Below are 16,969 nucleotides of genomic sequence, written 5' to 3'. Positions count from 1 at the left end.
GTACAGATGTATACATGTATATATAACAACAGATATGTTTCGGCAAAGGCATCTTCAGTTCTAACTTTCCAGGCAGAAAAAATAAAAATAAAATAAAATACAAAGGAGAAAACCTAGAACTGCAGATAATCTCTACGTGGAAATTGGATGATAGATTGAGCAGTTGACTGAGTAGTTATGAGACAGCGACGTGTGTTTGGGAAAGAGCATTTCTTCTGCCTTGAATGGAACTGCATCAGAAACATCACTCATTGTAAATTTCTTGGGAGATGATACTTGCCAGACTGCAGAGTAGCCAGTAGACTCTGGCTCAGATTCGACGACGGTGATATAGGGATTATAAAAAGACAGTTCTTGAGAAAAAAATAATTTTGGATTTTCCTTTCTCGTGTTTTTCTTATTTCTTTAGTTCACTATAGACAATTTATTTTTGCCTTAAGAACTTGGTATTTGTGATTTATACACTTCTACTTTCAGAAAGAATGAGGGCCACTTTACAAGGCAAAATACATATAAAGCAAGAAATTTTAAAACTAACACACAAAGAAAAAGCCAATACCTAACTAGCTAAAAAACGCTGAGTTGTTTAGCTCCTGTTAAAACAAGCTAAATTATTCTGGTTTCTGATAATAGCTTAAGTATTGCTAAAGTAATAGTACAAATTTACGCTAATAGCTATTTGAGAATAATTTAACTGAGCATATTGCATATATGTACATATATTCATGTATCTAATCTGAAAAATAATGAAAATACTGATGCCAATTATACCTCCTCTCAAGGGAAAATGAACGAGTGAGATATTTTTTCATCCCTATAATTTTTGCTATTTTAAAAATCTCTTTACTGCTTGGGCAGATTAAGAAGAATCTTAATTCATGGATTGTTGCTTTGTCCATTTAACAGTGCATTATTTATTAAAAACACAAAAACCAGTTTCAGCAATTAAAAAGAACATAAGGAATCATGTAACCCACCAACATTTTACAGATGATATTCTTAGCATCTCAGCTTATGACATACTTACATTTTTGTGTCTCTCTTAAATAAAGAGCCAAATCAGTAGAAACTAGCATCACAAGTTTAATATATTTTAAAATATAGAAATATATTTAAACAGCACATTTAAAGAATAATATAATAGACTTCCATTTCTTTTTCTTACAATGGTACACTATTTATTTAAAAATATATTACTTAATGTACCCTCAATATAGTTATTATCAAATTTTCTTTGAGATAAACTGTATTCTCAAACAACATTGTAATATACCTGAATTACAAGCGAGACCATAATATTTCTGAAGCTATTTCTGATACAAGTTTTACTTGAAAGGTCCAAAGGGGTGATTAATTAATGGTTTTATGAATATTTTAGATGAGCTGTAAATAAGCTTAACTGTAGAGCCACGACAAAGAGCGAGTAATCCATCTAAATGTCATTCTTCCAAAAGTTAGTGTGTGTTAAAGAAAAGCCTTAAAAGGCAAAGAAAGAAAATAAATTAATTTCAGGGGGAAGAATACACATGCACATACACACATCAGAACCTTCCCGTTTGGAATTATTTGTGCTTGGAGGGAGGTTTATGAAATCCCCTCACAAAATAAGGTTTTCATTGAGCTCGTTCTCAAAGATATGAAAAATGGATTTCAGCTGTTCTTTCAAAATGGCAATTCTGTCAGAGCCATTCCGGGATTTTTGGTAATTTCCTTCAGTTTAGTTTCAGTGCTTTTACCCTAAATAAAATCCCTTGCATCACATCAATCAGCAGACTCAGTCATAAAGCAGAGCTAAGGAAAATGGCTCTGTCGGCATCTTCGCTCCACTATGTTTTATGTATGCAATGACTCTTGTCTGTGGGGAGAGAAGTGGAGCGCATGTAAATGTTTCTTTATTTTGGACTGTTTTTATCTGAAAAAAAAAAAAATCAGCAGTAGTGTTCTAGATAATAGGCAGACATGATTTATTTGAGGTAAGAAGGTTGTACTACAATATTTTAGTGTTAACTTGGAAAGTTAAGGACACAGGCTCAAGCCTATCTCCACAGAATTCCTGAAGCTTTGAGCACTTTGCAAAATCTATAGTACACAATCCAAGAAGGAACGCACTCCTCCAGTTACATCAATGCTGTTAAAGCAAATAGTTACAACAATTATGTGTAATCTCTCAGCTTCTATGTTCTGCCTACTGTTTATTTATTCAAATCCAGTTCAACATTTCACTTTATCTAATGTAGCAGAAACTCTGAAAGAAAAATTGTGTTTATCCAAGCATTTTTGTTTGGGTTGTTGTTATTATTATTATTATTATTTTTAGTTTTATTTCTAAATAAACAACCTATCCATTTTCACAGGTACCATATAGCAAAATGAATTCAATGTCCTTTATCAGCGATTAACATACAAAGGAGTTCTAATTTCAGAAAATTATATAAAAATCACATTAGGAAAAATGTTGACATGGAATTGAATTGGACTTAGCATATACCATTGAAAGTTACACTGGACTATCTATTGTGCAATAGACCTATAGAATAGATTTGATTGCTAAGGCATCCACAAAGGAGAATATATACCTTTAAATAAATAAAAGTAACTATATACACAATATTGTACATAGGTACAGAGATGAAATGAGCCAGAGTAATTTTATGAAATTCCCTTCTTGTGTGAAAGCATACTTTTTATTATAGTCCTAAACCTTAATACAGATCTTTTTCTTATTACCAATATTATTTAATATCAGTGGCAGCCACACGAACGCACTACCATATTTCTGTATTTTTTCAAGATGACATTGGAGCTGTCATCAAAGTACAGCACAGAGATGGCATTTAACTTGGTTGGAGCACAGCAAGGTTTTGGTACATGGTCAGGAAACATCAGATGAACCTGGGAAAGAAAAACATGTTTTTGTTTTTTTTTTTAGAAATGAGATAGACATTTTGTCCACAGCTTTCAAATAATATTCTTGGTGTTTTTTTTCTTTTTAAGATCTTATTTATTTATTTGACAAAGAAAGAGATCACAAGTAGGCATAGAGGCAGGCAAAGAAAGAAGGGGAAGCAGGCTCCCTGCTGAGCAGAAAGCCTTATGCAGGACTCCATCCCAGGACTCTGAGATCATGACCTGAGCCGAAGGCAGAGGCTTTAACCCACTGAGCAACCCAGGCACCCTCAAATAACATTCTTGTTTTGTTGCACAATCAGACACACCGTTAAGCTATCACTCTTCTATTTATGTTCAGTGGCTGGGGTGGAGGATGGGGACTGGTAGGGAAGAATGTATTTTTAGGCGTGAACACCTAGACTCAACTCACCCATTCTCATTATGTGTTGGGGCCTTCAAAAATTCTCTATCAAGTAAGGAAAACTCCTTCTATGGAATATTCAGTGGAAATTTTTCTGGGGGAAAGAACATGGCAACTAGCACTGAGTTGCTTTTGGTTAGAATGACTCCTTCTATCTACTTCATAAGAAATGCAGAAGTTATAAATGCAAATTCATGAAGGGACACGATTAGACTATAGAAAGATTTGAATCTAAGAATTATTTTTTAAAGGACAATTAACAACAACTCATAAAAGTTACACACACTTTTAATTTTCCACAATAAAGGAAACATAAAAATCACAGCAAAGTGAACTGCAGGTATAATCCAAAACTGATTTTAAAGCAATGATTTCAACTCTTCTCTACAGAAATTTTTACCAAACTGGCTGGAGATTAATACCCTTTTGCTTTCTTCTCTCCTAGACAAGTGCCAAAAAGCACGTTCAGCTAAATCAGAAGCAAGGAGCCTAGATAGTTTACAAATTGAAAATCTCTCTCCTCCAAGAGCCTCAAAAGGTAGCTGTACACCGAAAGTGAAATGCTTAAGCATAGTTTGTTCGCATTTTGATCAGACTGGCAGTCTGCCTGTAATTTGTAGTCATTGAGCAAGAAGCCAGTACATGGTTCCCCCTTTCCCATTCAGCTACCCTGGCCCTTCCCCCAAAGGAGTTTATGGGAAGTCCTACTGATGAGTCTTAAGGGATCCACAAAAAGCAAATATAGCCTCTTAGAGTTTTGGCTGCACAATGTTCTGGCTGAAATGATATAGGAGCCCGGCATGTGGACAGAAACAGCAGGAAAAATGAGGTGATCTGACATGAACTTGAAATTTCCTAGGACCTCACAAAACTAAAAGTTGGATAGTTTCGACAAATTTCAGATGCAGGCTTGTGTCCCTCATCAGCTTGATCTTCCATAACCCACACATACATGATTGATAACCCCTTATTTCAATGGCCTTGGCAGCTTCACAAAGCAATCATTCTGAAAAAAAAAAAAAGGATTGTTCTTGACTGGTTTCTCAAACATATTAGTCATAAATATGCTTTCCTTTAGCAACAAGCATGTCTTCTTGTTTCATGTCCTTCACAGAACAAGCGTACAGAGTGCACAATTCCAGGGAAAAAAAAATCAAACTTCCCATGTATGCTTCAAGTTTTGCAATGACTTATGTCCCATGTCTCAGGATAGTGAAGCAGAGCAGGGACTTGTTCCAAGTCTATGTCAAAAAAATTTTTTCTAATGTTTGTTTTTTGACACTGCCTTCTAGACTATAGCCCTAAAAGCTGATAATACATGGTTATATATTCATAAGAAATAAAAAGAAAAATGAGAGGAAGAGTATTTTGACAGTTTTTTCAATAATTAAGCATTGCTCAGCCTGAGGCTGCCTTTGATACATTAGAATGTATCAAATTCAATGAAGCAGAAGTCTGCTTTCTGAGTCATTAAGAAGACAATATAAAGAGGCAAAGAATTTTCTGAGAAACAAAGTGTCATTCCTCTATAAGCTAACAGTGGCTATTGCTTTGACCCTATAGAAAGACAGGCATCATGGCGATTCTTTCAAGGCTCGAAACAGCAGCATTTTTCTCTATGTGATTGCATTTTGGGTCATCATAGAATTCTCATAGGCAAGGATAGCTGGCTATAGTTCACAGAGATTCTTTTTCCCAACCCCCAGAAATGATATCCTGCATCAAGAAGCACTTCTATTTGTAGGTATAGCAAATATGAAAGCATAACAAATCTTAAAATTTCCCTAGGAATTTCCTCTATTCTTTGCATATGGCACAGAAGTAGGCAATCTCATCGGTCAAGAATAAAAAGAAAAATATTTATAAATGACTGCCTTTCAAAACATGTATTTGTTTTACCTCTCTTTCTCTTTACTCCAAGGTTATTTCCAAAGTTTTTGACAATACCCATGCTCTAGTTGCCATAGACACACCTTTCTGGTATCTAATTCTTCTCCAATACCTATGATGTCCAGACCAGAAAACATCAAGCCATTCAAGGATTTAATCTGCCAATTTATATATACCATTCCTTATTCAGAAGAAAACTGGCATAGGCTTTTATCAGCTTTAACTTGAAATGAATTCCAAAACAACAACCTTAAGAGTCAACTCACAAATTCTAGTAGTTCCATTTTTTTGTTGATCATAAACAAGACTCACCCAGAAAGATAGATTATTTTTTCCTCATGGCTATTGCTCTCCTACTGGCATCTGCCAAAGAGCAACTTCTGTCACTAAGTCTTTTTTTTTTTTAATATTTTATTTATTTATTTGACAGAGATCACAAGCAGGCAGAGAGGCAGGCAGAGAGCCAGGGAAACAGGCTCACCGCCGAGCAGAGAGCCTGACGTGACGCTCCATCCCAGGACCCCTGGATCACGACCCGAGCCAAAGGCAGAGGCTTTAACCCACTGAGCCACCCAGGCGCTCCTGTCACTAAGTCTTGAATCTAAAACAACGTATCCTTTTCCTTCTCTCTTGATGACATATGGTTAAAATGTTCTTATTAACCCAAATATTAATTCAGAATTTTATCACATGATCTATTGCACCTTTTAGGAGCCTCTCACTTAGTGTTCCAGAGACTGTCCCTCTGCCAGATCAGTAAGTCACACACCATAAGGCAGGTGTGTCAGGCTCTCAAGAGGTTTCATGAGCTCGTTAAATACAGTATAACCATTTAGAGACCACAAAATCAACATTTCATTATTGTTTTCACAAAAATAAGTCCAGGTTATTAGAGATTAAATCACTGCTGAATGCCAGAGTGAGGAAAGGAAAAAATGAAGATGAAATTCCACCTTAAAGATTATTAAAAATATAATAAAGATCATGAAATAGAAATGAATCTTCCACTTAAAGTCTACTTGAAGAAGTTTCATAATACCAAAGTATTGTGGTGGAACATTCTTTAATAATCAGAGTAAAAGCCCTCAGATGAAATTTAGTAAGGCTATTATTCAATGTTTTTGCAATGGTTTCTAATGAATTGCTAGGTTAGAAACAGCCCCTGGGAACCTGTGTGGTTAGTCATATTGCACAGCAAAGAAATCACTGCAGAGTGACCACTTCATGTGGTTACTCCAATTTTCCTAGCTGAAGTCTTCTCCATTCTGGAATCAGGACTATTCTTTAAACCAGTCTGAATTTCTTGACTATACCCACAATTATTACTTTGGCTCTAAAAAGAAAAAAAAAAGTACCAAGGGAATTTTAAAGAAAAAATAATGCATTTACAGCTATAAATGGATGTTTTCCTTTAAAATAACATTTATATGACGCTAGCATCATAAACCATTTCCAATTCTACAAAAACAAAGGCATACCAGAGTCTGAACTATGGCATGGTTGGTGGCATTCATGTGGGCATTGAGTGGAAAAGAACATTCTCCATCACAATAAAATGCAGCATATCCTTCGGGTGCTATAATCCAATCCTAGAATGCACACACACAAAAAGAAAAAGAAAGAAAGAAAGAAGAAAAGGAATAAAAGAAATCATCAAAATAAAAATAAAGTAATTCTGAAATAATACCCACATTTAGTCTGGCTAGGTTTCTCTTCTTCATCCAACAATTATTCTCACAAGATAGCTACCCTCAAGCCCTTAATTTAATTTATTTTTAAGCTGAAGTTTACAACACAAGTATAAGTATTTTTACAAGAAATTGCCCTCTGTAATTCCTCCCAAGAGGTTGCTATGTAGGATATTCATAGTATGCATTAATTCATGTATTCATGAATAAAACCATAATCATTAAGTAGCATTGTAAATATTGTTGAAACAGGAAATGATGAACTCTGGAAAGTTCAAGGGAACCAGAAAGGAAAAGAAGAATAAACTTAATTGAAATAATTCCCATTTCTCCTTAATAATTCATTCCTGGTTTTAGAAACCTGACAACCTCTGAGAGCTTTAATATTTGTTCCTTTTGCTGTTTTTCTTTTCATTCACATGTTAACTTTAGAGTCTCTTTAGAAGAAACAAATTAGAGCAAATTCTTGAGAACTGCACATGAAATTTTGGGGGAAGCCAAAAAATTGGCTTATGGAATGGTTGCCCTGATTTTTTTTCCTCATGAAGTAAAACTTGGTCCGAACGCAGACTCACTGAATGAATCGTGTTGAAGGTTTATCATAAAAGTTTAAAATGCTTACATTTTAATATTACTTTTCAATGAGATAGCCCAAATTCAATTCTGTGAATCCATTGTAATGGGATAATGTTATCTAAAGACAATTTAAACTATCAATACATAGGGAAATTAAAAACTATTTTGACTAAATCCTTCTCACCGTGTTTGTGAAGCATGTGGAAAAGACAGCAATAATACCCTTAGGTTCAGGGGAAAAAACATTTTTTTTCCTGTGGCTCTTCTTTATGACATTATAGTCAAGGATTTTATTTCCTGGCCCTAGAGTTTGAGACCTGGGGGGCAAATGGTCTTGCTCGAGTTAATCTGAAAAACTGGTATTAGAATGAAAACTTCAGGATATTTAAACAACAACACCTTTTCCCACCTTCTAAAATATCACTGGGTTACATTTCTTCTTCAGCATAGATGTTTTTTACTGTAAACTCTGATAATAATGTTTCAGTGGTGGTAGGATAATGGGAAAATAAAAATGATGCGGATAGCCCATGTACTGAACAGTCATCAAAAATCATTGGTTAGTGTATTGGAAATATTACTAACAAAGATTACGAGTAACTCCGGATTTATAATAAAACAGAAAGGAACCACCTAAGTTCTTACCTGCCATCCCAGATCCCGGAAACTCACATAGAGTTCATGCTTCTTACAGGCTTGTTTTTGTTCACTTGTGTTATAATCTGAAGATAAAAATCAGATTTTAAACAAACAGCAGCTTAACAGTTATCCTATTATTTCTTTTGCAAGATCACTGATAAAATTAAATGGAAGCTGTCTTTGATGTTGCAAAATACGAGTTTGAATCTTAAAGCTTAGAGCCACTTAGCTAACTTGGTGAACAGTAGGCAAATCACTTGTCCTGAGTTTCTTCTTGTGTAAAGTTGAGTCAGTATCATTTACCTTGCAAGGTTCTAATAAGAATTTGGTTAGACTCTCTGTTTTATGGGGCACTAATCTGATGCCTGCCATTCATTGAGTACTAGCTGCTCAATGAATCCTCATTTACTAAGTAATTCATACTATAGAGGAACTTAATATATTTATACATACTAAATGCTCACACAATGTGTTTTTAACATCTTCCATGAGGCAGACACTGGGAAAGTACCAATTGGGACCTTACAGAGTTGATTTTATTTTAATAAATATATTAAACTCAGAATACTCAAAGTTGAACTTTTGATTTTTCCCCCAAAACATGTCCAACATGTAGGCCCTTCTATTTTTGACTGATGACAGCTTTCCCAGCAAAGACAGAGAAAGAGAGAGAGAACGTTAAAATATGCTCTTTTTCTCTGACTCTCACATCCATGCTCTTAAGAAATCCTACACATTCTGCCTTCAAATAGGTCCCAAACCCACCTATTCTTACTACCTCCACGACTAGTCCTGGTCTAAACCACCATCATCTTTCCCCTGAATCACCACAATATTCTCATTGCTAATTCTCCTTGCTTCTGCCCTTGCTCATCCACAACAAAGCAATCAAGTAGACCTTCTAACAAGTAACTCAAATTATATCACTCCCCAGCAAAATGTCCCACTGGGTTTCCCTGCATCACTAAGAGTGAACTAATCTCCGTGGTTTACAAAGCCCTATCTGATTTTCTGATTTGACCCCACTACCTCTTTGACTCATTTCCTACTATTCTTCCTCTCCTTCACTCCATTCTGGCCATGACATCTCCTTGTTGTTTTCTACCCAGGTAGCTTCCTCCCATCTCAGAGCCTCTCTCTCTCTCTCTCTCCATATATATATATATATATATATATATATATATATATATATATATATAACATACAGCTTCTTCAGCTTTTCACTTAAGCTCCATCTTGTCAATGAAGACTTCACTAACTACCCTATTTAAGATCACAACTCCCACCATGGTATTCTTGATCTCCCTTACCTTGCTCTTATTTTTTTCCATTTCACTTATTTTTTAATGTGCTATGCCTTTTACTCATTTATTATGTGCATTGCTTCTTGTCTTTTTCCTCCCTCTAGAGTGTCAGCACTACAAAGTCAAAAATCTTATTTGGTTCTGTTTGGTCTACTGATACATCCTAAGTTTCAGAAATAGTCTCTGACACATAGTAGGTACTCAATAAATATTTGAGGAATTAGTAAATGAATTCCCCAGTGTGTTCCACAAATGACTTGAGGGGAAGGAAATACATTATTTCCTTTACATATGTTAGAATATAATCTGAAAAACCTATAGCCTTTTATAATTGTGCGAAAGAATTAAGGATAGGAGTGCCTGGGAGGCACACTGGGTTAAGCACCCAACTCTTGGTTTCAGCTCAGGTGGTGATCTCAGTGTTATAAAATCAAGGCCTGCATCAGACTCTGTGCTATGTGTAGCCTACTTAAAATTCTCTCTCTCTCCCTCTCTCTTTCTGCCTCTCCCCACCCCGCTTGTGCTCTTGCTCACTCTAAAAAAAAAAAAAAAAAAAAAAAGTAAAAAAAAGAATTAAGGATTAATGGAGAGCCTCAATATTGCATCTGGACTAAAGTAATACCAAAGAAACACAGAGCTTTATAGAAAATCTCTGTTGTCTTCTTTGGCATTGTTCACACTTTATACAAATAGCATTCTAAAAGCTAACCCATCTTTATTATTTCCAATACAAAATAGGAAAGAGGAAAAAATATAAGGTAAGGGAGTCAGCAAAATAACTTATTTTCAAAGAGGACAACTATTTTTTTTCCTCTAGGAATAACTGCTACATTCACTCCTACAGTCATCTCTGTCAAATCCATGTAGTAGTTTACTAGGCAGAGTAGTGTGTTCTAAGATGTCATCTTCCAGTTTAATTATCTTCAACCTCTAATGAAAACGTAGGCACATCAAAAATCCATGGAGCCTGTTTTAGAGGCTCTTGTCATCCTTTCACAGTTACTTTAAGTAATTCTTTATTTCTGTCTTGAAAACAAAATAATGATTAAGTCTTGAACTCAGACGTTTTTACTTCTACACCACAGTTATGCTCTGCAACTAGCTTCATTAAAACAAATTAAATATGTAGCTAATGATGGAAAATGGAGAAAGAGAATTTATTTGGAGTGCCTCACTCTTATTCTTTGGGCAAACTTTTTCCCTGATCAGACGAGCATAAGAAGTTAATTTTTCCTAGGCAATGGACAAGCATATGTAACACTAAGTACATTAACATGAAATGGACAAATTCCCTGTATCACTTTTAGGGAAAAGAAATGATTGGTGCTGGTATTAGTTTGATTATTTGATTAAACTTTTTGAAATTTAGAGGGAAAAAAAAAGTCAGCTATGCATTAGACCAGGGTCAGGAAACTTTTTTTTTTTTTAAGATAGTAAGTATTTAGTCTGTGGAGTCTTCCCTTGCAATGACTCTGCCACTATAGCATGAAAGCAGTCATAGACTATGTAAATGGATGGATATTACTATATTCCAATAAAATTTTACTTCTGGATGCTAAAAATTTGATTTTCATATTATTTCTATGGGAAACAAAATGTTATCCTCCCTCTGAGTCTTTTTCAAACGTTTAAAAATGTAAAAACCATTCTTAGTAACTGGGTCATACAAAAATAGGCCATAGGGCCTTGCTTCACCAGCCCCTGCATTAGACAATAATGGGAATATTTATTCATTCACCCTTGTCTTAATTAAAAACACTGAACACGAATAAAGACATTGTAGCCAATAACACACACATATATATATATATATATATATATATATATATATATATGAAAAGCCATAAACTATGTGTATAGTTATATGAATTCCATGTTTATAAAAAAAAGTACAACTTAAAGTCAAAATAGATCTGTTCCATCTATGCAGCTTTTCGTACTAAGTGATGTATATAATGTAACATCACATAAAGGTAATGAGCAATGAAATTTATAACAGAATCTGATTCCAAGAGTCTGATTTCATAGAGCATGAGGACCATATGCTTATTCTGTTAGAAATAAAAATTAATGGATGAGTGAAGTAAATGTTGCACCCAAACCAGCAAAGTCTGCAGTTAGGTTTACTATAAATGGTTGGCAGAATAAACTAAAGGAGGAGGGGCAAGGAAATGAAATTTATGTATCTCTAAAAAATAGTGATTGATAGCCCCTCGAAAATTAACATGAAATGGACATAATGCCACCTACCATAGATTAACCTGCCTACAAATGAAGAATTCTAACAGAAATTACTAAAATGTTCTGGTGCTACAAGCACTCTAGAAAACCATGCTGACATTCCTCAACCAAAATGCCCATGTTCTAAATGCAGCGTTTCTTCATTTTGTCTTTTAATGGTAACACTATGGGAAACCAGGGCCAAAATATTGTAAGTTTTGTTAAATACTTTACGTAAACTTCTTTATGATCAATTTCTCTAAACAGTACAAATTTAATCCTTTTCTTAGTTAAACTTTTAAGACATTATTTTGTTGTAGGAAAAAAAATTGCTAAAAAAACTACATAGAGGTTAAAAGTGCCCCCCTGCAAAAAAGTCTGAACTCTACATAACAGTTCAAAGGTCTGTACCCCAGTCTCTGAAAAACAGACAACCAAATAAATAGACATGGGCTAGCTTAGCAAGGAAGTAGGGGGAAAAAATTAAATCCAGACAACTCCACATAATAATATGGATTTCATTTTTTATTTTTTTGAATCTAAGATTGGCTTCTTTAAGGGATGAAATGTCGATATATTTAGAAAAGAAAAGAAAAGAAAATTCAAAACAGAATGTCATGTCAAAAGCTTAAACAAGTCAGAGACAATGAGATACCATGTTTCAAAAACAAAAGAGGTGTTAGCATTCTCATGATCAGTTCCCAACAGGAAAAGGAGACAAAGGAAGACAGCACCTAGGCATGGGGATTTTTGCTAATTTATAGAAAGTGGAAATGACAAATAGATGAAGGTATAAGTGGTAAAGAAGCAGGAATGATGCTATAATAGACTATTAATAATTTTGATTTGGTTTTGATTTTGATTTGGTTTTGATTTTGATTAATAATTTTGATATGGCCCTGGGGGTAGAGAAATTCATGATAAACCCCAAGCACCTAACAATCCCTTTAAAGATGAAGGACTTAAAATGCTACTACTACAAACCATAAGTGACTCTTAATCTCACAAAACAAACTGAGGGTTGCTGGGGGGGGGGGGTTTGGGAGAAGGGGGTGGGATTATGGACATTGGGGAGGGTATGTGCTTTGGTGAGTGCTGTGAAGTGTGTAAACCTGGTGATTCACAGACCTGTACCCCTGGGGATAAAAATATATGTTTATAAAAAATTAAAAATTAAAAAAAAAAAAGGAAGAGAAAAAAAATGCTACTACTATTCTATCTTAATCACAATCTTCCATATCCAGTGAATTCCTTGCTTGAATTAATGTACAACCCACTAGGAATTACATTTATTGATGTTTTTAATGAATATATGTATTTGTCTATGTGTAGAAATGTCTGATGTAGAACAGATACCACAAAACAACAACTATCTGGTATGTTTGCTTAACTCTGGTTAGCAAAGTGCCTACAAGGATGATCCAACTAATATCCTCATCTTTGAGCTTACTGACAAAAGGTTTGCCCACAAACCTTGCACTCTTTAGATGTTTGCTACTTTGTTAATAGGATCACCTGTCATCGAGTGACCCAAGTAAGAACATTTGGTAAGTTTCTTGACTTTCTTTCTTCTTCTCTCATGTCCTACCATTCAACTGGTCCACAAAGTCCACTCACTAACTGATTTCTAGTCTAGATAACCTGTCGGAAGCCCTTTGCTCTCTTGGTTACCTCATTCTTCCTCAATATCCTCTTCCAGTAACTTTGTCCTAGGGTAACAGGGTAACAGTCCACCCTTGCTCTTCCTCCTACATCTCTGACCATAAGTCTTTGTCTTTTTTATGGAATTGCTTTTTCTCCTTGCATATAATGAAAGAACTAAACTTCCATGGGAGTCTGCATTGCTGATTTTGTTGTTGTTGTTTTATTTTCAATGGTACTGTCCAGTCCCTTGCTTCATCTGAGCTCACATCCATGTCTTTTCCTAATACTGTCCACTTATTCTTGACACTCCAGATCCAGAGTCCTGTCTTCTCACCCTCTGCTGGTCTCACTCACATGTTTTGGTTTCCATTTACCCTTTCTCCAATTTATAATCTTCACTGCTTAGAGTGTTGGATTAGATTCCTAATCATTATTTGGGCTCTCAATTTCCTCCCTTGGCATCCCATCCTTCACTCTGATGTCAAATATAACTTTTTAAAATGTCTATCTGGTTATGGCACTCCTTTTTCCAATTGCCTGCATGAAGACACCATAGTTCCTTACTATTGCATACCCTAGTCTTTATAATTTGGTTCCTCCATACTTTTCTAGCTTTTCTCACACCTCTCACACTAGAAAACTTGTATGCCCAGCTATTGAACATGGGTACATGGCTCTGTAACTGCACATCAGTCTGCAATGGTTTCACCCACCCCTCCAAATGTCTTTATAGACATTTTCCATAAGTTCTTCATGAAGTCTTTGGAGCCATAACCAGGGCTGCTTAGGTCTATCTTTCCTATTATTCAGTATTCTAAACCTATTCTAATAGAATTGACCTCTTAATAATTACTAACGCTCATGTCTTTCCTATTGTCTGTGGGAGTATTTTTTTAAGAAGCAAGATGCTCAGCTATCCATCTTTTCTCAGTATATAGTTAATACTGTGCATATCACACAAAGGGTACTTATTTAATACTGAATAAATCTTTTTTACAGTAAATCATGCCCAGATATATTCTAAGGATTCTCTCTAGACAGAGACTTGGCAAGAGACACAAAGTATTAATGTCTATTGATACATTTATTTTATATTATATAATTAGTTGCTGAGGTAGATTGGCCAAATAAGTTAAAATTTCAAACATCCTTCTTTCTTCTGAAGTCTCAAAGACCAAGAAATTCCAATTAAGTGACCAGGAGTATTGTTACTTTCTGTGAAGAGAAGTTCTACTTTTCTCAGCTGTAAGAGTCTAAATTCTTTATGTACCATTTCTGAAAAACCAAACCACATGAATTCATTTCAGAAGTAACAATGTTAATGGCTAACATGAAATAAACATACCCTACTGTTCTTAGTTCTTTACACATATTAATTCATTTAATCCTCACAACTCATGTAATCTCATCCTAGGGAGCAAATACTATTAATATCTCACTTTACAGATGAAGACACGGAGGCAGGGAAAGGTGACATGTTGTCCAACATTATACAAATAGTAAGTAGTGGACCCAGGACTAAATGACAAAATGAAATAGATGATAGGTAAACAAATGTACAAATAGATAATATAGATACCAAAATTGCTGTTTTAAGAGGGATTTCCAAAACTTTTGTAGGATTCAGGGCACAAATAACAGTTTTTAGTGTTAATTATTATAGAAATCAAGTGGATCAGAAACATTCTCACATGTGCCACCTTGTAAGATTTTCACTTCAGCCTTCATCTTGAGAGCCCCTATTTGGAAACAACCAAAATGTCTTTTAAGAGTGGCGTGACCAAATAAACTCTGATACAAGCGCTGTTGACTATATTGCAATGGTTAAAAAGAATGAGGTCACTCAGTTTGAAAGATGGCTGAGATATATTGTTTAAAAAAAATCCATAAAACCAACTCTATTATATTCCTGTAAGTCAAAACTATGAGGATAATAAAAAGATCAGTGGTTGCTAAGGGGAGGGAGGGATGAAGAGCCAGAGGAAAGAGGGTTTTGAGGGCAGTACTCTGTATGATACCACAGTGATGGATACATGTCATTAAATATTTGTCTAAACCCACAGAATGTAAACACCAAGAGTGAACCCTAACGTAAACTATGCACTTGGACAATTATAGATACATCCTTGTGATTCATCCTTAGTAAGAAAGCACTATTCTCATGAGTAATGTTGATAATGGGGGAGGCTAGGCAGTGTGAGACAGGGGTATATGGGAAATCTTTTTTTTTTTTAAGATTTTTATCTATTTATTTGATAGACAGAGAGAGATCACAAGTAGGCAGAGAGGCAGGCAGAGAGAGAGGGGGAAGCAGGCTCCCCGCTGAGCAGAGAGCCCGATGCGGGGCTCGATCCCAGGACCCTGAGATCATGACCTGAGCAGAAGGCAGAGGCCTAAACCACTGAGCGACCCAGGCGCCCCTGGGAAATCTTTGTACTTTCCTCTCAATCTTGTAGAGAACCGAAAATTTCTTTAAAAAATAGTCCTTAAAGGGGTGCCTGGCTGGCTCAGTGGGTTAAAGCCTTTGCCTTCAGCTCAGGTTATGATCCCAGAGTCTTGGGTTCAAGACGCGCATCTGGCTTTCTGCTCAGCAGGGAGCCTGCTTCCCTTCCTCTCTCTCTCTCTGCCTGCCTCTCTGCCTACCTGTAATCTCTGTCTGTCAAAAAAAAAGTCCTTAAAAATACATACAATATATCATTTATGTGATTAAACACACATAATAAAATACATTCTCATATATATATATATATATTTATTTATTTATTTATTTATTTATATATATATATATATATATATATGGAGGTAAAGATTTGCGAGTATAGGTACTATGTTGATATAAGTGTATCCAAGTAACCTATCACAAAAGGATTTAGGTGTGCAAGAGAGAACTTCAGTTTTATTGATGATTTTATTATCTTTAAATAATGAAAATATGTATTAATTATATGATATAAAACATTCTAAAGAAGTAGTTATAATTATTCTTTCTGATTTTGATTAACATCTGGTTGTCCAAGAGATATGAGTTTACATTGTCTATATTAGGCAAAAGACATTACCTATCAGAGTTGAGAGTAAGTAGAGAATGTTTCCATTTTAATGACTCTTGGAAAGACTTGGCCTAAGAAATCACATGGTGTCAGGCAGGGCCACTAAGGATTGGATTCACCTTCAAAAGTCCCTAATATCCAGCACACAGTCAGCAATCTTTACAAGCAATTCTACAGCAAACCAGGATTTGCCGTTTGTCTTATTAATTCTTCCAAATTCTTAGTACTCTGTTCTTTTCAGCACTCATCTAGTCCTTAGAAGAGTATCTTGCTCTCAGTAGGTTCTTTAAGACCTTATCACCCAGGTACCTAAAGCCTTTTTAAGCTAACTAAAAAATTAGCTATCACCTCCATATCCTTTCCTCCCTACCCAAATTCAAATAAACATCCACTGTGCTGCCTCCTCATGAAAGAGGCAATATCTCACACAATGTGTTTGCTCAGTCTCCTTGCCAAATACCTGAAGAGGAACAACGAGGGACAGTTTCTGCAAAAAATCTGGGGACACTTTTTCTGTGCATATTCATCTGAAAGAAGAATTTCATTTTTTCCATTCAGTGGATACATTAATTTATTTAACCATTTCCTATTTTGTGCTAGACATTGTTCTAAGATTTTCCATAGGAGTATAGAAGAACAAAGGATCAT

At 35.2% G+C, this 16,969-nt stretch overlaps 1 protein-coding gene across 1 annotated transcript in view; it reads right to left on the bottom strand.

Moving 5' to 3' along the window:
- Positions 1-883: 883 nt before the first annotated feature.
- BMP5 (bone morphogenetic protein 5) overlaps positions 884-16,969 on the bottom strand; it is a 115,051-nt gene continuing 98,965 nt past the window's right edge. The window contains exons 5-7 of the mRNA XM_059400224.1: positions 8,110-8,186; positions 6,679-6,789; positions 884-2,892 (exon numbers count right to left, since the gene is read on the bottom strand). Of these exons, the coding sequence (XP_059256207.1) occupies positions 2,743-2,892; positions 6,679-6,789; positions 8,110-8,186 (338 nt within the window). The 3' untranslated portion in view covers positions 884-2,742. The remainder of the gene's footprint in view (positions 2,893-6,678; positions 6,790-8,109; positions 8,187-16,969) is intronic.

Source organism: Mustela nigripes, chromosome 5 (genome assembly GCF_022355385.1).
Source record: "Mustela nigripes isolate SB6536 chromosome 5, MUSNIG.SB6536, whole genome shotgun sequence".
NCBI lineage: Eukaryota > Metazoa > Chordata > Mammalia > Carnivora > Mustelidae > Mustela > Mustela nigripes.
Note: the sequence above shows the minus strand (reverse complement) of the source record. Positions and strands in the feature narration are given on the sequence as shown.